Source organism: Drosophila willistoni, assembly GCF_018902025.1.
Source record: "Drosophila willistoni isolate 14030-0811.24 chromosome XL unlocalized genomic scaffold, UCI_dwil_1.1 Seg141, whole genome shotgun sequence".
Lineage (NCBI taxonomy): Eukaryota > Metazoa > Arthropoda > Insecta > Diptera > Drosophilidae > Drosophila > Drosophila willistoni.
In genome coordinates, this window is record NW_025814052.1 from 15,562,251 (window position 1) to 15,585,729 (window position 23,479).

General features: G+C 38.9%; 1 protein-coding gene across 1 annotated transcript in view; it reads right to left on the minus strand.

The window, feature by feature from the left end:
- The window catches only part of LOC6638096 (DNA N6-methyl adenine demethylase), a 73,124-nt gene extending 49,706 nt beyond the window's left edge, over positions 1 to 23,418 (minus strand). The window contains exon 1 of the mRNA XM_047011323.1: positions 23,124 to 23,418. Coding sequence (XP_046867279.1) covers positions 23,124 to 23,178 — 55 coding nt within the window. The 5' untranslated portion in view covers positions 23,179 to 23,418. The remainder of the gene's footprint in view (positions 1 to 23,123) is intronic.
- Positions 23,419 to 23,479: the final 61 nt, after the last annotated feature.

A 23,479-nucleotide genomic window follows, 5' to 3' on the forward strand; every position in this document is an offset into this window, starting at 1 on the left:
GAAAATTGCAGTCAGAGGCCAAACATTGGCGACAAATTGGAATAGTCCTACAGTGCTCCTCCTCTTATGCCTCTTGCCTTTAGCTGCAGGCACAATAGGCATGACAGTACTCACTGTAAATACTTCAAGCCAAGCGCATCCCTAAACGATGCCGACGTTTTCTCAGCATAGTCGAAGCTGTGTTCCCATGACGGCCGTCGATTAGGTGGAGCCCATCCAAACTTCAATTCCGCAACCCCCTTACTTCATTCAAACTCCATTCCTGAGCTCAAATTTGAGTCTGTGCAACAATTGAAGCGATCAAAGGGCATAAATTTATGCAAATTATTTTCACGCCTTTTTAGATATGCGAGTTGAGTCCTTCGAATTCGTTGTTGTTGGAGCAATTTGTTCTTTATATTTTATTATATGGATTAGCCGTATTGGGCCCATTTTGTGCTTCAATAATATTGTATATTAAACTTTTATAAAAGTGAACCTTAATGTCAGCACCCCAACTTAATTGCAACATACAGTAAATGTGCATCTAGTTTTTAAAAACTATTCATTAACCGAAAACATGGTCGTATGCACAATGTAAACATAAAAAATAAGTGCTAGAATGTCTTCGCATTCTTAGATTTGGCTAAATACCATCTGTGGTATTTATATATTTATGTAATATACTACGGTGTAAAATGTGCTCAATTTTATTTTGGACATCTGGACACTTAAAAAAGGACCTGTGCAGGAACCGTGAAATGGGCATCGCGATTTTTAGGCGAGTACGCCAGGTGTTGTGGTGGGCGAGCAGCTAGCGTCGTCATCTGACCGAGATCTGTAGCCAAGCAATTAGTTAAATTGTTTTTATGGCGATGAAGCAGATGATGGTGAGCTTGACGGAAAAAGAGCAGGAAAACATAGCTGACTTTTGATAGCCCGTAAGACTGTTTTGCAGCAATTTTGTAAACCGTATGCCAGCTGCACCCACATCAAAAGTGATGCGGTGAAAACGTGTGAGAATTTTGCGTAATTGAGTTTCAACTTCAAAAGCGAGCTAACCACATGCACTTGAATACGGACCCGAACTCAGACTGAACCTTGAGCTGGTCGCGTACCCGGAGCTAATTTGCATATGCGGCTAGCTATACTCAGCATTTATTGTGCAAAAGGGTAGGTTGAAAACAGTCAATTATATGCAATAAACATTTAGAAATTTCTAAACTATGTCCTTTATCAATATTGAAGGTAGCAGATGTACTCTATGTCTCATAGTAATTTGTTGTCTTTCAAAGATTCCATAATATACTTGTTACACGGTAATTCTAATTCGGCGCTTAGACTTAATACGTTTTTTATTTTTTATTGCTGCTTTTTGCTTTATTTGTTTAATTTTTACCGTGAGAGAAAGGTCGACGATATCTAGAATTAGGGGTTGAGTTCGGGCATATTTGAGCTGTCAACACCTCCGACTCCCTCAGTGATTTTTTTTAAAGGGATGGAGATGCGATGACTGACTCAAATTAGTGCGCCAGCAAATGTGGATAAACACTTAATTTATCACAGAAATATTTGGTCTTGTTAAACTAATGCAAAAGCTAAAGCTGAGTAGTTATATAGAACTGCAAACAGGGTTTATAATTTTTGTGGAGCGAGTAAAACGAAAAGAGTCCACAAACGGCGTGCAAATAGCAATAGATGAAAAACTACTACGACTCCAACTCCAACTATGAGAAATTGCCTCATACCAATTGTCATTTTTGTCTGGCGGGCAAAGTCATAACTTCACTTATCAACATTAGCTGTTGCAAGGGGTGTGGTGAGGAATAAAGAGAGGTATGAGGGTTTTTGGCATGGTATATTCATACATTTTAATACGCTGTTTATATTTTATGAAGGCAAATGAATGCACAAGGAAATGAACGAAGACCAAATGAATGAAATGAGCACATAAGCTAACAAGAGAGGAAATGGCCAGAGATTGAGGAGGGGCTGAGTGGTAGGAGTGAGTAGCCAAAAAATTCGACACTTGTGTGTGTCTGTGTATGGGAGTATGTTTTGGCTGCCAACAACCTCGCTTCGAGCTATAGACGAGTTTACAGTTATCAAGGGAAAATTATCATCTGCCATGAATCTCGATAAAATTCATATTCATATGCGAGCGAGCGTGCTGGCATCGGGGTCGCAATGTATCTAGCTGGTAGCTAACCGCACATATACACATAAACTCAAACTTCCACCCACATATTCACTCATTACATTGCCTGACGTCCCAAAATGGAATAAAGGCATGTGTGTGTGTGTGCGTGTGTTTAAGTATGGTGGGTAACAAACAGGAAGCACACGGACAGAACCGAGGAATACAACCAGAAGAAGAGGACCAGACACGTTTTTAGCCTGAAAATACCATGGGCAACAGCAATAGAATTGCCCGATATGGAAAACGGGCTCACAACTAATTTTCGGAAACAAATGACTTTAGCCAAGCCACCCATTTCCATTCCACCGCCACCAGCATACTCATTTCAGTAATTTAAATTGCTTAATTTTTCTGTTTTAAAGTGCCTTTCGGTAAACTTATTGTGAGGAACATACCAGTTAATGTTCCACACAACATACCAAATCGGAGACAAGCAGCGAATACAAGATACACAAAGGAAGATACAGCCAAGACATAAACCAACGGAGCTACGATCAAAAGTTACGAGATACGGTCAAGCATAATTACGACCGATCGAGCTAAATCAAAGCATACGAGCTACGATCAAACACAAGGATGGCCGGTCAAACCACACGCAACCGCTGGCGATTTCGTCCAAGCGGGAAGATGCGTGGGAGGCGTAACATAGGAAATCGGCTGCACCCAAACGAAAGCGTGAGTGAGAAGAAGCTTGAGTGCATAGTTACGAACGAAAAAGGACATTGGCCTAATAATAAAAACCAAGAGCGCAGAGTGGGAGAGGCGATAAGAGAAATACATGCACTAATCTAGCATGCGTGTGGCCTATGGAGTAATACTTGGGAGAGTATACACCCACACCACACGTACACTATGCGTGTACGACAGCAAGAGAGACAATAAAGTGGTATAAAGAGTGCATCAGGGGGAGCGACGGGCGACGGCAGCGTCGACAGAGGAGAGAAAGCGTCGAAAATCAATGGGAGAAGCTGGGCAGCCAATAGGAAGGCGCCGCAAATGAGAGAAAGTGACGGACGCCAGCATAGCGAAAGAGACGCATGCAGGCAAGGGAGAAAGACAAGGACAAGAAATGGATGGGCGCGCAGCCACAAAGAAAGTGGACACATCCGCGCCAAGGATTTACGGGACTTTCACCACGCATAGCAACAAGGGAATGAGTGGGTGAAAGCAGTGGGCCGATGGAAAAGTACCAGCTGTATAGCGGTATTACACCAACCAATTTCTGAAGCCAGAAGATCTGCCTATATAAAGGCGGCATAATTCAAGGAAAGGCATTAAGTCAAGCATTAAGGCAAGCGGTGATCAAGAAACAAATTCTTAAGGCCTTACGAGTAACCTTATGAACTTATCAAGTGAAAACAAATCCTGAGAAGACGATCTAGCCAAAAGTCAAAGAACTGAGAAGGTCTTACGAGTAACCTTCAAGTTTGTCAGACAACAATAGGTCCGTTGAACAGGACGAAAGGACACCGTACCCAAACATTTCCACATACAGAAACGTCAAGTGGCTCCAGGCTTATCCGTACGTCAGTGGAAGGCACGAGGATATATCCTACTGCCAAAAATTCCAGGATCTATATATCCTGAAGATCACTAACTACTGAGGAAGAGCCTGCTATTAGGTAAGGGCCACAGGATCTATACTGGTGGCACAGGAGCGTGCAAAGACCATCTCGAAGACGCAACAAAGGGTGCTGAGGTGGAATTAACATTCCTAGAGGATCATTATGTGCCAGAGAACGTAAACGAAAGGTCACAGAATTCATCCGAGGGCCAATCGACGGTCAAGAGTGATCCTTACAAGGGAACTACAAGGGGAGCATCGACAGCACGAGCCAGGTGGCGAACAGCAGAAACACAAGGAGCAAAGGAGAGACCTGGCGCAAGGAACGAGGAACTCACAGTATATGTTCAACGCTGCCTAAGATCGAGACTTCTTCTGAGAAACGAGTTATACCTAGCCGAGCCCAATCATAGTACAAATAAATATAAACCTAGAAATCAATTTACAACACAAACGAGTTCTAATTTCACCGTTTTTTGAGTAAGCCTAAATAGCGGAGTTGGCTGTTGGCCGATAGCGGCGCTAGAATGCCCATGTGCTTGTAAGAGCGAGCGATACATACATTTGATATTATAAATTTAAAACATTTGCTTTATTTGGTGCATGGTATACCGAAGTCGGCGCGACGACTTACTTGCTTCATTTTTTTTGTTCAATTTTGTGAAATTCGCAACAATACGTATTGCGCAGCAAAAGTTAGCCCATCCCTTACTTTTGCTGCATCTTGAGCAAAAATCTCTTAAATATTTACAGTTACAAGTACATCTGCAGTCAAAAGATAAAAGTACGCTGCCCCACTTATAGGTAAGTACCCAACTCAGGCCCTTTCCTCAGCATGGATTCTCAACGAAAGGCGAGTTCATTAGCTGCAAAGGGTTTAATTACCTACGCTGTTCATTTAGCGCCACTTGGCCTCATGCGCTGTTGAGCAATGCAAACCAGACCAACAAAAAAGGGCATGAGCTCGGCCGACGACTTCAGGATACTCTAGGTGGATTATTTAACTTTTTACAAAATACTCTAAATTACCACCAGACACACTTTGTTTTAAATTATTTTCTTTATAAATTTGTAATATCTAAAGGTTCTGCGATGGTCCCAAAATTAAATTTAAAACCGACCGATGAGTTGGGTAGACTATCGATGCTTCTTGAGTCAATACAGTGCTGTTTAGGAATATAGAAATAGTTTCAAAGTTACAAGTGCATTACGGATCCCTTTCTACATGTCCATTTTGCTAAACCACTTTAGTTCTTGTATATATTGTACAACAATAGATTAAACAATAACGTTGCGTTGGTTTCGGTATACCATGCATTAAGTGACACTGCAGAGTAGTGAAAGCCGAAAACTTTGTGTTTTCTGGTACACAGTTGTCGTTAAAGATATAACTCTTCTTCTACGTTATAAAATGTTGAATACCACAAGTCAGAGTCCAGGAAATGAAAGCAACATGAAAGAAATTAGCCGCATGACCGAAATTCAGCTCCTGCTACATCTAGGAATTACTTCAAGGCGCACTTATTACACCTGAGCTGCAGCTAAGTATGTTTACAAGATGTTCCGGCTGAAGGAACGGAATAACAAACTCAACTTCCGGGCTTTGTCAACGCGTTTATTTTTAATAAATTTACACAGAAGACTGCCGGAGGTGGATGTGGAAGAAGTAATAGAGATCTGGACGCCTATTATAAATCCTTTTACTGTCGTGAGCTGTCGATGCCTCTGCCCACGTTTCCGGTTTGGTCTCCAATCTCCCTCTCTCTGTTTCACTCTCTTTTTGTATGTGTCTTAGTACTAGTGCCAAGCAAATAAATTTTACCCAAGGGGGTAATCGACAAAATATATTCGATTTGAAATTTGTATTACAAATACAACACAAGATGATGTAATCATCGATTCCATAGCAGGAGGTGTTGAACCGGCTGGAAGTGCAAGGCTCTGATTGTTAGTCGCTCTTATTCTTGCCTTTATTGGGCCGGGCCACCACCTGCTCTTGCTGTGCTGTTGTCATTTTGCCGAATGGCTTTGGAGGGTTTGTTGTGTGTAACAGGCGTGGGTTGGAGAAAGGCAAACGATGGGCCATAAAGGTGTCTTAGTCGATTTCGGATTTGGGTATGGGGCATTACTGACAGCTACAGCAGCTCTATGCACCGATTGCTTTTTAATCGATTCCATTTACAAATAAATTGCTTAGTCGCTTTCGATTGAAAGATTTATCTGCAACAGAAATGGAAAAAAAAACCGAAACAAATCAATGCCGAGAACAGGCAAAGCAATGCGTGGAAGTATTAAGCTACAATGATCTTAGAAAAGTGGTCCAAGAAGAAGCAAGCTATGTTTAAACAAAAATATCGAAAAATCAACAAAACACTTTGGATAAGAAATGTGTATTACAGATATACTAAGCTGCTTGCTGGACACGATTCTTATGGTAAGATAAATCTCACCTTTACTGCAAGAGTATACAAACATTTGGGGATTCCGAGTTAGTTTCTTAGATATTTGTTCTTAATGCCGTGTTTAATTATTAACGGTAGTGGCGTTGGTAGTTATAAAGCATTAATAAAAATCTGAAAGAGAATAAATTTGTAAAACTTAACGATTGTTCAATATGTGACAAAAGTATACTTGCAAGGAGTTGGGACATTAATTTCTTTTAGCTGGTCACTACGAGGGAGAAAGAAAAGAAAAACAGAAAGATAAAATGAAAAAGAGGCACGTTAAATGTGACCTACACGTAGCACTCAGAATAAGTAAAGTAACAATAATAATTTGAAAATTATGAAAGCTATAAACGCATAAATTCCGTTTCAACGAAGGCGTAGAAGACTGCCATTATATACGACATTTTAATAATTTTCCACACGCAGCAGCAGCCTCACCCTTGGCATAGACTCTGAAGGGAAAGGGGCTAGAAGACATACGCACAGACACACCCATAAAATGCCTACGTTTGGACGGAAAGCACTATATAAAAATTCATAATGCAAACATAAATTTTCATTTGAATATTCCGATGTCTTGCGAGAATCGCTGCCATGAAGCAAAGTCACTGAGCTTCCATCCTCTGTCCTAAGTGTGTGTGTGTATCCTTCTTTATTCTTGTCTTGTCTTTCACTCCTTACCGATAGACAAATAAATGGCCTGATGGCTGGGTGCATGGGAGGAGGGGCTGATTCTGCATTAGGTGGCAAAGATACCGATGTTGATACTGGCGGCAGCAAACGGTAATGCTGGCGCAATGGCAGAGTAGCAGAATCAACTGGAGCTAGTTGTGATGTCTGACAACCCCTCCCAGTCTCCGTTCAACCCGCTTGCCAGCAATCTTCTCCTGGTGTTGTAAACATTTTCCAGTCGACATCACATGAATTATGGGGGTCGTACCGCGAAAAGCTTTTATAATCGTGCGCAAATCGTGCAATGTATTAGACAAAAATGATGTACATTCTATGTGCATGTTATAAACCCCCTACATATCCTCTTTTACGAGCTTCCATCTATTTCTTAGTTCTGCAAACTGCGAAATTCTCAAAATATGTTTGCATTCCGCGGCTTGACAAGTTAATGCGCTATCTCAATGGCCGTTCAAGTAAGGGACGTGGGAGGTGCAGTTGTTGAATATTACACTAACAGATCATACATAATTTAAAAATTGAAGCGCAAGGGTTTTTATAGAAGAACATCAATGTGCGTTCTTTTATCTAATATGCAAATTTTTATTTTGTGGGTGTCAATAGATTACTAAAAGCAATTCAGCATTTAACCCGCACAAGCGAAAATATTTTTTTTAATATATCTACGTACTAGTGATTGTGTCTAATTTCACTTGAGTTACATCGGATGATGTAAAAAAATGTGGTTTTTTATGCCATTTTTAACAAGATAGATATTCGGTAACATTATAAGACAGATCTGGCAACAGAAATTGATTGTATGGATCACTCTGATCCAATACCACATATAAAAAGGCGTATTCCCGTTCTCTCGCATATATAGGCAGCAACTTTCACTAGTTTCTTCATCTGCAAAAACAACACCACCAGCATAAATGCCCCCTCAACCTGTCATTTCTCTATTTCTCTACTAAGTAGATTAAGTATATGTAGGTTTAATTAAGTTACATACATATGAGACTTACACCCTTTCGATTGTATTCACTAGTTGACAAATGAACAGCATTGTCATGAAGAGGCCAATAGACATAGACATAAAGCTGGTCCAAAGAAAAAGCTTAGTGTGAGTCAATGAGGCCAACAAGTGAAATTGATGGCTGCCCATCAATTTGCCTGCTGGCCGCGATAAACCCTCCTAAATGACCTTGAGTGGGTTGGGTTGCGGATGGGAAAATATGTGAGTTTGTTTGTGTGCATTAAAAGGGGGGAAAGACTTTAGCAAGCATACTAATAAATGGTCAACTCCAATGTTTGGACTGGCACGCGGTCAACAGTTGAAAGTCACGTTTGCATTTGTATGAAACGTAAAAAAAGGGCAGAAGGGGCACAGTCTCAGGGGTTGGTGGTAGGTTCGGTGTTTTAAGGGGTTTTTTCGCTTGGCCATAAAACAAGCCACAGGAATTATTAATGGATTTCCCTCTCTATTTCCAACAATCTCTGGACTCTCATGGACTGGCATCTCGTTCGATTTTGTTTGTGAGAAGAGGGAGGAGAATGGTTTTGTGGTTTACTGATTTTCTCTCTACCCTATGGTGCCGGCTGTGATTGATTTGGAATCGTTTTTCAATTGGCATGGCACAGGATGAGCACAAGACGGGAGTATTGGCGTCCGATTAGGGTTATTTGTATTTGCATTTGACAAATTGTTTGCTTGTAAAAGTCAAGGCAATAACATGTTTCTGGATGGAGAGCGGGATGAGTTAATGTCATGACATGGCACCTCATACACATGAGCTCGGTAGTGTGTGTGCTTGACTGTGTATTCGTAAGCAATCGCGGTAATTACTCAAACAAATTTTTGGTCGTTTTATGTGCAAGAGAATCGCGACTTTGTCTGCTTTGGCTTCGACTTGGGCTGTTTGTGGTTTGGGTTTGAAAATTTGTAAGTTAATATCCTGTCTGTTATTGCCAGGACCAACGCCAACATACACACACAATACTCTAAGTCTCTACAGCCTGATGAATTGATTAAACAATTTCCTACCCTCGGATAACAGCGGTTTTTTCAACGTTCTGTGTAAGGTGGATAGGGGCGTGGCCGAGGTTGCGGATCGAGGCCTCTGTCAAGCGAACATCGTTGGCATTGGCAACAAATCACTTTAGTTGTGCGTGATAAATTGAGTTGTTGTGTGTTTTGCGTTAATTGGGGCAATTTCCAACAAAAATCAAGTGAGAAAGGCAAGTAGTACACGCCAATGGTTCGCAAAGGTAGGGTTACGGTTATGAGGGCGCTGCTATTTTCACATATGCCTGTGCCGTAGCATTTCATAAAAGTTGAAATTAATATTGCACTAGCAGGACTGGACAGTATAACAATGCTAAACTCAGTTCTAAAAACACCGAGAAGGCGATAAATTGTATCCACTTCCATCGCTTCCACACATGGCCGTAGTTTTAAATCTTTTTCAAAATACATACATAATAGTAAGAGTAGTCAAAAATTTGGTAACGATAAATATTATACAAATTTGTTATTGCCTTTATTATAAAAAAAATCGAACAGTCCTCCCAAAACCAAAAAACAGGCAAAAGAAAGAGAGAAGACTCTCTTCATACGGCGGCCTACCATTTTCACTCCGTTTCGATCCCTCTTATTACGCCCATGTCCCACCCTAACTAACGAACATACGGTACACGGCGCGTGTCAAATGTCAGGCAAAAATGTCCAAAAATTGTGCGCAAAGTCAACGTTATGCCGGTCACGTCGCACGTTGAAAATACCACAGATGTCATCAGTGCGCGACGAGAGTGAAGGACGAGTGCGACGAAGAAATCTCTGATCTGTTGATGAGATTGTGTCACAGTCTCTAGACCAGAAGATGAGCGACGGACACGAGAGACGAAGAGAAAGACGTACCATGGCTTAACTAAGGTTAAGCCCTGACTCACGCACATACACATTCAACCGCATTCAGCCCTCCGTTTGTCCTGTGGTGTGGGTGTCAATGACAAGAGTACTTAAGAGATTTTCACATCGTTACAAAAACAGAATTGGGTAAAAATTAAAATTAATGTTTTTTGTTGTCTTATTACCTTTAAAGGTTGTTGGTTTTTTTGTCTTCATAATATTTCAAGTGTTTTTTTTTTGTTGTTGTTGTTAATGTGACCTTTTTGATTTTTATTAACCTCGAGCCGACATATAATAAAGGTTTTTTTTCAATCGAAAAAGCATTATACTATTAAATAAACATATATAGGAAAGTGTGAGGCTTTTTTGACTTCTGTTGCCTGTTTCGTCTATTTTTTGTTATTTTCTGTTATCATCGATCAAAATCAAGTACCACAACAATGTTTTCGACGTTATACTGCATACTGCGTACTGTCTTAGGACACTATTTCCTTTGCGAATTGAGCTTTTATCGTCATTTTTATTAAAATCCTGACGGTGTCAGCTTAAAAAAGTGCCATCCAGAAAATGGATCGGTTGAAAGGTAAGCCACAACCACATAATGAAGTTTTATTTATATGCTACTGGGACTGAGTAGGTTGCGTGGTTCAAAAAGGCAAGGCAGACAACAGGATTAAAAAGCGCTCGAAAATTGGCAACATGTTTAATAATTATGTTTTCGTGACTGTGCGCAGCAACTGACATGGATATAGAGACGAAATAATCCAAGTAGGGGACGCAGCTATGACATAGACGACAAGGCAAATATTTTTTTTTTTTTAAGAAAACACAGAAGCACACATGTTAAAGCGCTTCCCACTACTCTACTGCTTGATTCAAGCGGAGGTTGCGTTTTGTGCCAGGCAAATGGCATAAAACAACCACATCACCGCAACATTTGACGACTGACTCGGTCTACCTCCATTCTTTCTTCCGTTCTTCCAAATGTCTGTGTGACTGACTGTCGCGCCGGCTGACTGACAAGCGCCTTATCATTAAGGTAAGGAGCAGCAGTTGTCATCATCATCAGTTCTTCAGGCTGCAAAAGCGTCAACAACCTCGGCTGGAAAATTCGTTGTCTGTCACAGACATTAAAAACAAGACCAAAAAACAAAAAACAAAAAAAAAAAACGACACCAACATTGCACACCTGCCGAATGTTACACAGATACACATACCCAGAAGTATACAAGTAAACAGGGGCTCAAGCCAGGGTCTTAGCTAAACTAAAAAAAAATTCACCTATCTAATCAAATATTTCAGTTTTTCAAAAAAGCGATTGAAGAAAAAGGATCGAAAGCTATGTTTGGTTTGTAACAGATTTGTTTTTTTCGGAAAACTTAAAAAAAACTTCCTTCTTCTTCGGTTTTCCTTTTACCGCAATTATATTTAGTAAAACCTACGCCCATGACAAGGACACACACAGGGACAGTTGGGGCCCTTATGCAAAAAAGGTAGCAAGAACAATCGATGTGCAACAGTGACAATGCCAGACGCGACATATGTGTATATGTTACTGGATATGTGTGTGAGGATGACTGATGAGCGACATGTGGCAAAAGCATAGCTAGCAGATTTTCTTTACCTCTTCACATACGCAAACTTCTCCCTCCCTTATTTGTATTAGCCATCAGGGTGTTGTTATCAAAAAGCCAACAAACGGCCAGCGGCAGACAATGGAAATAACGCACTAAAAGGAACAAAGTTGAATAAGAACAAGGACAAACATAACAGCAGGGACAGTGTTGTGAGAACCAAAGAACTTTGACTTTGTTTGACCGAAAAATAAAAAGGTAAATGGGAAATGCAAAACGAAAAATTTCAAAAAATATATATAAAATTGTCAGAAATTGTAATAGTTTTTTCAATGTATATTTTTTTTTTATCATTATTTCATTAAATTCAGATCAATACTCAAAGAATGCTTATAAATATGTGACGAAAATTTTGATTGTTCGACTTTTGGTTCAATATGTCATGAACGTGGACTACCCCAGTTTTATCTCCTATTGACTGTTTAGCAAAAAGAAATCGTCAAACAACGCCAGGTAAATATTATCTCTAAAGTTCTATTTGATGGTGACGACATGGCGCTACTCTAAAACTGTCAGTTAATGGTCGCATTCTTTCCACACTCATTTTCAATTCCATGGTTTAATGAAAATACTTTTAGATAGCAGCAAAATACGAGGGTGGGACAGTGGCACTAAAAATTCTACACATGTTCTCTTTTTAACGTTTGTTTTTGGTCAACATGGAAGCAGCAAGCAATCAGGATAGCTTGTTCAAATATACGAACTGGTAACCCCACGGGCCTCAGAAAGTCACAGAATAAAGCATATTATGTTTGTGTATGTGTGTATGGTCTTTATTTTCTTCTCATAGTATTTGTTTTAGTTTGTCTATTTGAGTGCTTTTTATTGCCAATAAATCAGAATTTATTTGCAACAACAAACGAATTAAAATGTTCAATAAATATTTTGAGAGTTTCACTAAACCCAAAAAAGTAGGCAACATTTATTGCATTTGTCAGTGTATGTCTATGTATGGCATGTATGTATGTTCTTTTAGACATATTCACTTTGAACGTGTCTACGTGATAAGCATTTTTGTTACGTTCTTATCCACTCCATAAACGAAAAAAAGTAAAAAAAAAAAAATAAAAAAAAAGCGGAAGGGACAAAAGAAAAAGGAAATCTATTAAAAAATTATAGGTTAATGCCAATAGATTTATGGAAAGAGAAAATGCAACGAACGTTAATGCTAAGAAGTTTACGAATACAAATTGTCCACACGTGAGACAATCAAAGGGGCATAAACCATGCTTGAGAACGATAAACTGCGGCAGAAGTAGACTAGACGGGGGACGGCTGCAATCGAAAGTGTAGGAAAGATAGACACAGCATGAGAGAAAGAGAGACCAGAATTCTCGACATTAACGTATGCGTCCCTAGAGGACCATCGATAACCAACGAAAATACGACGACAAAATACGAAAATTCCATTATGCAGTTTGTATCCAGTCATCGCCTTAGCCCCAATAAATGAACTAATGAATGAATGAAATCAGGCTCTCTTCTGTAAACTGAAATATGTATGTACCAACAATATACCACGTACCATATACCAACAATGACAATGTATGGATTGGCTGCAGACTAGAGTTTCGTATTCCCTTTTTATACCAAACACCCATAGGGTGAAATGGTATATGAAAGTCGCCAAAATGTATGTAACAGGCAGAAGGAAGCATCTCCGACCCCACAAAGTATATATATTCTTGATCAGGATCAACAACCGAGTCGATCTAGCCATGTCCGTCTGTCCGTCCGTCCGTCCGTCCGTCTGTCCGTCTGTCCGTCTGTCCGTATGAACACCTAGATCTCGGAGACTGTAAGAGCTAGAGCCACCAAATTTGGTATGTAGACTCGTGTAGTATGTAGAGTGATCAAGTTTATTTCAAATTTTTACCACGCCCCTTTCCGCCCCCGCAATTTAAAAAAAGCGTTTATCTCAAAAACTATTCCAGCTAGAGACACCATATTTGGTATGTATATTGGCTTAGTAAGTGCACACATTTTGTATATATAAAAATTTTGCCACGCCCTTTTCCGCCCCCGTAATTTAAAAAACTTGATTATCTCCCGTATTTTTTTACCATATGCAATCAAATTTGGCACACTTAAATTTGATTCTAATATCTAGCAAAATACCAAATTTGATCAAAATCAAAAAACAGTCGAGTTATGCATATAAACGTTTTTCCATAAGGCCGGAGTTGGCCGTTGGCTGGTGGAGGCGCTAGGGTGCTCGTATGATTGAGTGAGCGAGATACTAAGATATGCTTGTAAAAAGCATGTAAAAATGCATTTGTTTAATAAAGTTGAAATATTTGCTTTACTGGTGTATGGTATATCTAAGTCGGCGAGACAACTTACTTACTTCATTATTTTAAATCTTCATTGAATAACGAATATTTCCTAAAAAAAAAAGGAATAGTGGTTCGCTTCTATTGATACTGTAAGCTCATTTTAAAAAATTTCTATAACATTAAAGAATTCCAATTTTAGATGGGTGAAGAATTTTTAGGTTTCTAAAACATTCAGCATCAACAGCACAGAAGTTTTAGACATTTCTATCAGACAGTCCGTTTACCAAACGGTAAGTAGAATTATAAGAAAAATCTTGCGAAATGGGAGCCATGGGAGAGGGTTTGTGATTACCTGTGTTTGATGTGGTATGTAATGCCATCTATGTATGATGATGTAAAACCTCTTTTAAAATTTGGCTTTAAGAACTTTAAGCTGATACCTTCCTTAGTGCAGGGTATGCTCAAGTCCATAAAGCTCACTTAATTTATTTCAAGATTCAAAATTTCGTAATGACGCAAACACAGGACCTTTTGGTGTTACCACACCACTGATCTATATATGTACATTTCCCGTAGCATTCATAGAAAAATGAATGAAATGAGGGTAAAGGCCAAGGGGCGGAATTCAATTGACTGATGGCCACTAATTAACTAAGTCGGACTTCGGCAACAGCTATGGTTTGAGGTTTAAGTTGGGGTTCGGGTCCAAGTTCAGTTGCCAAACAAATTGCTGCCATTGAGGCCTCTTCTCTTCTCTTGCCGCGCCATTAAGTTGGGAGAATTTATGTGGCGCGGGAACCACTTGAAAATCAAATCAAGCGCTCAACTGTAAATCACAATAAATAATAAAAAGCAACAACAATGACGGCAAGGGCGGTGGGAAGTGTACGATTTCAGTCATCGAGTGGCTAGATGTACATATGTATGTATGTATGAGCATGGGGTTCCATCATATTTTTCACTTCATTGTGTTTTCTGAAGGGACGACGACAATGTTACGTTCCAGCTTCGATCTCCGCTCCACATACAGCTCCAATTCTAGGTTATGCGTTTTGTTTGCCTTTTGTGTAATGTGAATGTCCAGTAAAGGAGAGCGTAGAGGGTAAAGCAAAAAAATAAAAAAAAAAAAATGGGAATTGAAATGCCACTGCCAAAGCACAGGCAGAACACAATGCGCAACCCATCGATTCAGTCAACCCGATTCGTTTTGGGTTGATGCCACTCTCTATGTTTGTTTGGACAACAGCTTGTACCGCGACGCTTACGTAATCTCTGACATCCGAATTTACTCCAACCTGTAAGCTGTTTATTGGATAATGTCACATTTTTTTCTGCTATTTCTTTTATTTCCTGTTATGGACTGGCAGCATCATATTTGCTCTAGCACTTCGGTTTTCACATCGCTCGTATCTATCCAGCAAGTACCATGTCAAACTGCTTTTGTGCTTGGCTTAATAATGGCTAAATCTAGCAAACATATAATTTGACAATATTGTTGTATCCCGTACCCGTCTGCACTAAGCCCGATAACTTGACAACCAATTGAAGGAATTTTTAATATATTCATTGATATTGCAGAAACTGTAAGAACTGTTGATAAACCTAATCATAAAATGTTCAGATGGTTCATTACAGACTCCCATGTAATATGGGGTACAATCCCAAACAGATCTTAATTTTTAAACCATGAACCCATGGTATATTAAAGTCGCCAAAATGTATGTAACAAAAGCCGAGTCGATCTAGCCTTAAAATAAGTTGTTTGACTCCAAAGTAAACATAACTATCCCATGCCCTATTCAGGTCTGGTATTAGCAGCAAGTTTAGTTTTTACATAAGTATTAATGTTTCATTCACACCATTTTATCAATAAACAGTTTTTTACACCCAAGTTAAGGTATTAACAAATTAAGTTAAAAACTTATCTGCGAAAGTTGAAGCCGTTGCAGTAAAATACAAAACTATGCACATAGACAATTATGTAGATTTAATATATAACCTTTGCTTATGTGTGCTACTATGTACTATGGATATATGGATATATACGTCCTTACATATGTATTGATCTTTGCCAATTTTGTATATCAGAGCGGTGAATATTGTGACAAACAGCGGGAGTATTTGATTGCGCCTTTTGAAAATACACACAGAACATACACTCACAAAGCCATATATACATACGTACGTAAATGCTGAAAAGACCTACAAATATGTATGTGTGTGTGAAAATACAAGTAAAAGTTGATTGCTTTGTTGATTTATTTGCGGTTGCAGCACGCGCTGAATAGTCTTGGAGAGGGTCAATGCTATGAGTTGGCTATAGCATTTAGTTAGGGAGAAAATATATTTTTTTTATTTTAAGTAAACTTCTTTTGTACGTCGAATGGGTAAACCAAATAGCAATCAATACACAGGGTAGATATACAAAATTAAAAAAAAAAAAAAAAAACAGCAAACACCAACAACTTTAGGCACAATTAGGATACTTTTAGGATTAATAAAAGAAGTGCACGAACTAGTTTATACTTGATTTGCAGCTTTTAACAAGAATTTTATCTATACATACATTTGGTCTTATAAATTCGAAGTAGTTATTTTCCTTGGCGCATGGTATGTAGAAGTCTGCGCAACGACTTACTTATTTCACCTTTTTTTTTTTTTGCTCTGGGCAACAAAATATTTATTGAAGTTTAATAAATAGTGGGATCAGACTGTGAAAAGCAGAGTCTGTAAGTCCAAAATATACGAGGCAAGATCTACATACATATGTATATGTACATATATGTATTTGTAAATGTAAAAGATGTATATGTGTGTGTATGAAAAGGGTAGCTAATTTTCAACGATAAGCCTTGATGGCACTGCCCTTTCCGTTACCAATTTCACGTACAGCCACCTTTTCCACATGAAAGCGCTACAGTTTTTAGTTCTACGCCACATGCGAACAACTACAACGAGAACGTGAACGATGAAAGGGACTCCGCACTATTATTTTACCCTGTAAGCATAAAATAACACACTTTGTACATTTAATATATGTATGTGCCATAACACCCAATAAAAAATATGTCCGATGGGCAAAATATTCTATAGTGTTCTATTGAATTCCATTTCCTTTAAACTGGTTTTGACGTAGAAATATGCGATTAAAAGGCAATGGAAATAAACGGGTACACCTACATTATCTAAACTCTAAAGTTTTGTTCTACATATTTTTTCGCTAGATGGTATTATATAGTCGACATCTGGGCATAAGAAACAAAGTATTTGTTATCTGTCTACGAGCTAGGTTAGGTCCCTGCCTCAGTCTCGGATATTAATGCATCGTGGGCATTGTAAAATGTTCGTTAAGCTCCATGCTCCACATTGGCTTGAGTGAAAATAAGAGAAAAAGTGAAGTCAGAAGGGAAGCGGAGAAGTAAGGCGTCTGCTGCGCCATAAAATTTGCCACGACAACGAGGACAAGGACGAGAACTACTTGGCGACCGAGTGCGCCACTGCTTCATGCGGTTTTTGTACGTACAGTTGTGCCCAGACACAAGGCTGGGGTAACCGGCCAGACATCCTTCTTGCTGGCCAATATGAAGTTAGAGCGAGGCGAAGAGAACTGCCATTACAACTACTTATGGCCGTCACTGTTTTAAAATCAAAAGTCACAACGAGTCGTTGGTAGTGGTCCTGGGGTGGATGGGTGATGATCCGCGCCAAGGCTTATGGCTCGCTGCCCCTGCTGAGGTTTTATGAAAATAAATTGTGCTTTATGCTCGATTATTACCGTAGACTTATTGGGCTGGTGAAGCGCTCTAAATGCCTGGTCTTCATGCTGGTCCTCCTCCCGCTCGTCCTTCACCTTTAACCCGTCTGAGTGTGTATGTGGTCTTAACCCATCTTTGCTTGTGCTTTTGTAATTGTTAAGATTTTGTTACTTAAATTTATTATGGGTCCTGTCTGGGTCTAGGCTTTTAGAGATGGAGAAAATATATAAATGGTAAACTAAAACTAAACCATCCCTTTTCGTCTCTGCTCTTATGACATCCTTCTGGGCAATTTGCATTCGAGTCAAATGATTCGTGATTATGGGGGAATATTTCAAAGCGAACTTAAAGTTTAACTTAATGCCCATCTAACTTAAAGCTTACCTTAATGCTTACCAAACTATTTATGCTGTTTATTGGGGAACCAAAATCATTGAAAATTGCAAAAATGTAAGCTGTAATCTCCAGCCACTTTTGTTTATATAACGCACCCAAAAAGTGAGTTGGTACATTAAAATCATGTAACACACAGAAACTTTTCCGTATAGCTATGTCCATCTAGCGATTCGTCTGTATGTTTATCCTTCTGTCCGTATGAAGATCTATCAATCAAAGGCTTTATAAGCTAAAGATAATAATCGAATTTCTAATGTAAACAAATATAATATGTGTGCATATTTGCCACGCTCGTGATTATAAACTACGACTTACTCACTATATTTTATGGGAGCCTATGTTAGAGTAAAACAGGCAAAGTTACATATATGTATGTAAATAGCTTGACGTACTGATTTAACACTGTTACGTTTCGAAGATCATCTTAGAGGCTGTTAACTGCTAAATAGCTTAATAATATGACCACGTTTTTAAATCATAAAAATAAAAATAAATCTTTCTGGCTCTCATTTAAGCATGCAAATGAATATTAAAATAAAAATCACAATTAATAGATGTGAAATAAAAGAAACGTATATCCAATGCTTTAACTTCGTTTTCTTGTAATCTTCATATAGCCTTCTGGCTCTAAATGAGAGCATAAAAATAATTAAGCCCTATCCTCATCTGTTAGCGCTGAAAGTATAAAATTAACAACTTCATTCATAGGCAGCCAAAAGAGACCGAATCAATGGTCTGAATCCACCACTGCTATAATGGTGCGTGACCACGCATCAAAAACGATTTTGTCAGGAATTTCACCTTAACACGAGTTCCTGACTGACCGGCCGTCAGACCTGACGAGTTAATAACCCTTTTTGCGCCTTGTGAAAAAGCTTTTCATTCTCATTCCTACTGTAACACTCACCTCATCGTCAAGCATAGTGGTTAGATGGTCCGCTAAAAATTTTATCGCCAGTGTCAATTTAACATGAAGAGTAATGTCTTATATTGCAATTGTTCTATTACCTTGATTTCAAAAAAATGTAATTTAATCATTTTGGACGAGGCCATAAGAGATGAAGATGGAAATAAATCGAGCAAAAAGTAACTGTTTTATTTCACAATCTTTTGAATGAATTTAGTATGTGTCGTTTTGTTATAATGAACCACTGTAGTATTGTGTGATGGTCGCAAGGCAGTCGCGTGTCCAATTACCGCGGGGGGTATCAGTCCAAAATGTCATGGGAAGGAAGGACCATGGAATGAGAGGATGACCACGGTCAGTGCCGAGGCCATAGGCTTAAGTGGCTCGAACGCCCTTTAGCATATGAATAAGCATGAGAAGAATTGGTGAGCAGAAGAGTGGGCGAGGGTGTTTTTGTATTTGATATGTAGAAGAAGGGGATGTAGGACCAAGTGCTGCTTCTGCCTCCAATCCCAACTCTTTGGCTTTGTCTTCAGCTTTGGCGCATCGGTTAATTGAATCAAGTCACGTGATGTGAATAGCAAAATTTTGATATTGAGAAAGAGAGAGAAAGAATGAGAATGATTGAGAGGGAGACGGAGTAAGGGAGCCTTTGATGAGTATATGTTTCCGACCTCCCATGAATTGTATGCATGGGTGGGTGTGTGTTGAGTTGTTTGTCTTGAGTCTAGTTCACGTTTTTAATATTGCATGAAGTGGCCCTGGCAAAGAAGAGTTTGGCAGGACCCACATTTAATTTGCCTCTCTTTGCATTTGCTTTGCCTGATGGTCAGCGACCAGCCAACCCTTTCTCTTACCCATTGCTCCTCCCTTCATACATGACATCTCGTCGCTACCATGAACGTCGTCAAAGCGACCGCAGTCGAAGATCTTAAAGAATTTTGAAGGAAGAACATGTGCAGCCATATAAAAGGGAAAAGCACTTCAGTAACTGCAACTTGTGGTTACCTTCTCCTTCTTCCCTCCGTGTCCCACTGCCTTGTTCGCCCACTTTCCCCAAGTGGCTGGGAAGTTTTGAGCCAAGAAATCCAAAACCACACTAAAGACTCCCAAAGAAATGCAAAGACGCTAACCAAAAGGACCAAAAAAGGAATATGTATTTGGGTTTTCTGGTTTTCCCATTTTCCATCCCTCATTCTCCCAAGTTGCATTTGCTTTTGTTTTTTCCTTTCATCATCATCACATAAAGATTTTTTTGTGGAGAACGGAAAAGGAAGAACGAACGACTGAAGGAAAGCTAAGATATTTTTAAGGCTACTTCGTGTGGTGGAGATAGCGGTTCAGAGATTTCTTCCACATGAAAGTTTTGAATTTCACTTTTCCAAATTGACGGGATAAATAGGGAAAAGAAATTTAATTGGATTTGGCATTGACAATTATATGCAAAGGATTTTCTAGATTGGTATGACAATGAGACAATGCATCAGCTAAGTATTATTCAAAATATATAAACGAAATATTGCCCATATTTCTGACTCAGGGAGTTTTACTCACATTTCTTATCAAGTATTTAAATAAAAATACCTTATACATATTCTGATACATATTTTCTTCGTTAATTATCTAGCATAATGGAAATTTTTTAATTTCAGTTTCAGACATTTGAACAAATTTAATAATTTAATATTCAACTGTCAACTCCAGAGAAAAGAAAATTGTTTTCTTTATTTGAATGCCTAATCAACAAATAAAAAAGATTATCGCAAAATTGCAAATTAAAAAACCAAGAAACGAGAAAAAAAACGGTTGTGGTGCTGGAACCATTTCACGCATATGTGGCTAAATTTGATTTGCATAAGAAAGAACATCTCGATCCCCATCGGCAACCATTCACCCATCTTTCCAATCCGCAAACCCACCATGTTCATTGTTATTAAATTTGCCAATTTGTTGTCTTTATTATTTTTATTTTCACTTGCTGGCTAAGCGAATTAAAATTCAAACACAGAAAGAACACCAGCAGATGTTGCTGAATTTTTTCCTGCGTCGACGTGTCTATACTCTTAAATTAAGAGAATAGCTTTGTAAATAAGAGAATACACTACCGCAAAGTTTTGTAGATTGTAATCTGTTGCTCAAATGTATCCAGTTCTAGCTTTCTTAGGCTATATCCAACTTTTGATTCTCGTCAAACAGTATGGTGTACCTTCATATTGTGAGGGCATAAGTAAAGCTAAAACCTGCGAAATGTAAAACGACGAAAGCTGTTCCCTGGGGTGCTAAATTTGAAAAACAGATATGGAGAGGTATGATGAACAGTACGCGACTGCGGTTTTTTTTAATGTGGTGTGGGATGAATCCACGTGCCGAATGCCAACCCCCACCTCGCAATATGTTATATGAGTCTGTGTATGTCAAAATAAACAAGTTTGTGTCACTGCAGCCAAATTTCATTTAATTTGCTTAGCGATGATGCGACAAGTCTGTGGCCCGCTCATGAAATGAATTTATACCCGCGGCAAGGTCTACATGGTCCCATTGTTCCAAAAAAAAAAAAAAAAAAAAAAAATATTATGAAAATTCGCGAAAAGGTACAACGGAAGTTGTCCAGCAGCGCTCATCAACCGAAGCACAACAGCAGCCGAAATAACAAGAAGACTAAAGGTGGCAACGCGCGCAGGACTATCACAAAGGTGCAAGGGGCAAGGGTAACTCAACCTGAAAAGTGGTTAAATTACAAAATTATCCACGGCAGCTTGCGCTCCCCCAAAAACTCCCAAGCGAAGGTAGCATATTGTGGTACAAATTCTAGAGGAGTTAAGCACTTGCCAAAAATATATGAAGAATTATGCCCGACGTGGGAGATGTTGTCGAAGGAAGGAGTCCGGACGCAGAAAAACAAAGGCAAAAAAAAACCAGTCAGCACAAAATTGTTACTTCGACTATAAATCAAACATGGACAAACGACGCCCGAATTGTTGGCCATAATTCAAGACCAAAAACAGAGACGGGAATCGAGCTCCAAGGCAAGGTCCTGTGAGGCACAGGTGCAGCTTTCAGTTTACACATGTGAATTAGGGCTTTTAAAATGGCTCGAAAAGGGCCTGAAAAGGGCCGAAATTGTTGAACCCCTCATTTCTCGTATTTTATTGTCAAGCTTATTTTGGAATGGACAGTGTGGTAGTCAGTATATGTGTGAAATTATAAACAAAATTGCTTTGACAACCATCTTAAAGTTGTATAATAAAAAAAACTGAATTCGGTATTTGGAGGATCTGCATTATTAGCAATAAATATGCTTGTACTTATTTGTTGTTATTATGGGTTTACAAAAAAAATATAACAAATATAAAATACAATGAACAAGGAATATTCAATTAACACCCCCCTCACTACACCCATGGTAGCAATGGTTCTAAACCGGATCCAAGGATTAACCTGCTGCCGAGGCTTGAATTTTGTGTTCGACTTCCTTTTAGTTCACTTTTTTTGCAGGGCCACACGTTAGCTGTGTAATCGATTTTTGATTGAATGTTGTGCTCTGGCACCCTTCATAAGCTAAAACAGCGTATAGAGGGGTTTGAAATTCACGCAAGGTACGGATCGGTATGTTGTCACACACATGTCGCTCGTTACAAATTTTCCGCCTTTTCAAATATCAATAACTGTAAATATTATGAACACGTTCGCTTATAAGCTTAGGCATGGCTTCGTTTTGCCCTTTTATATTTTTTATACACTCTTAAATTGGGTATATTCATCTTGCTGTGGGATTCTATTTATGCTAATTATGTTGAAGTTGGTTGTTGTAAACAACCAAACCATAGGAGTCTTGGATAAAATTGTCCAACCCCTCTAGTAACTTTTCGTCTCTCTTTCTACTTTCTAAAGCTCCCCAACACATTCAAAATTTTTATACAGTAGTTGTGATATACAATAAGATATAAATACGAAATTCTCTAACTTTAACCACATCTTTAATATATAACCGCATACCCAAATAGTGCCAAAATAATTCGCATTGCATGTTACATACCTTATTGAATTTATGATATACTTTTATACGATGGTGGTATGGCATAAAGAAAAAAATAGTTGACTTTAAATGCCTAACTTTCCTATCCTTTTTCATGGAGCGTGGAGCGGAGGCCGCATAAATCCAAATATGATCACTTCATAATTTGACATTGATGGATGAGTGTGGGAGGTTAAAAAGTGGAGTGAGTTGTGGGGGGATGAGGCAGCGTGAGGGAAATCGAACCAAAGGGTAGACAACAACAACAAAACGATACAAGGACAACTCAAGGCACTCAATCATGCACACACATATGAGCATGAACGTGGTAGGGGGAATAATAACAGAATGGGTGAACGGGTTTTGGACTTACCGCTGAATTCTCTCAGTATATGTAGTCCTTTCTTTATCGTCGTCGTCATCCGCATAACGTCGCTTTGATGGTTGTTTGATTTCTTGTTTTCCACCGATTGATATTTTATCGGTTTTGTTGCCCTTTGCCGGGGTTCGGAGTTTGGTTCTGGGGATGTGTGTTCATGTGGTTGGTTACATGCGGTTGCATAATAGATTTTTTATGATCTGTTTTTGTTGCCCTGCTGAAAGGGTTAAAGTCATGTCTTCTTTTTGAGGAGGTTTCTTTGGGTCACAGTAAATCCTTGATGATTTTCCCGTTTACTAATATGTTTATATAAACAAACAAATCAATTACATTAGTTTGTCCTCTTGAAC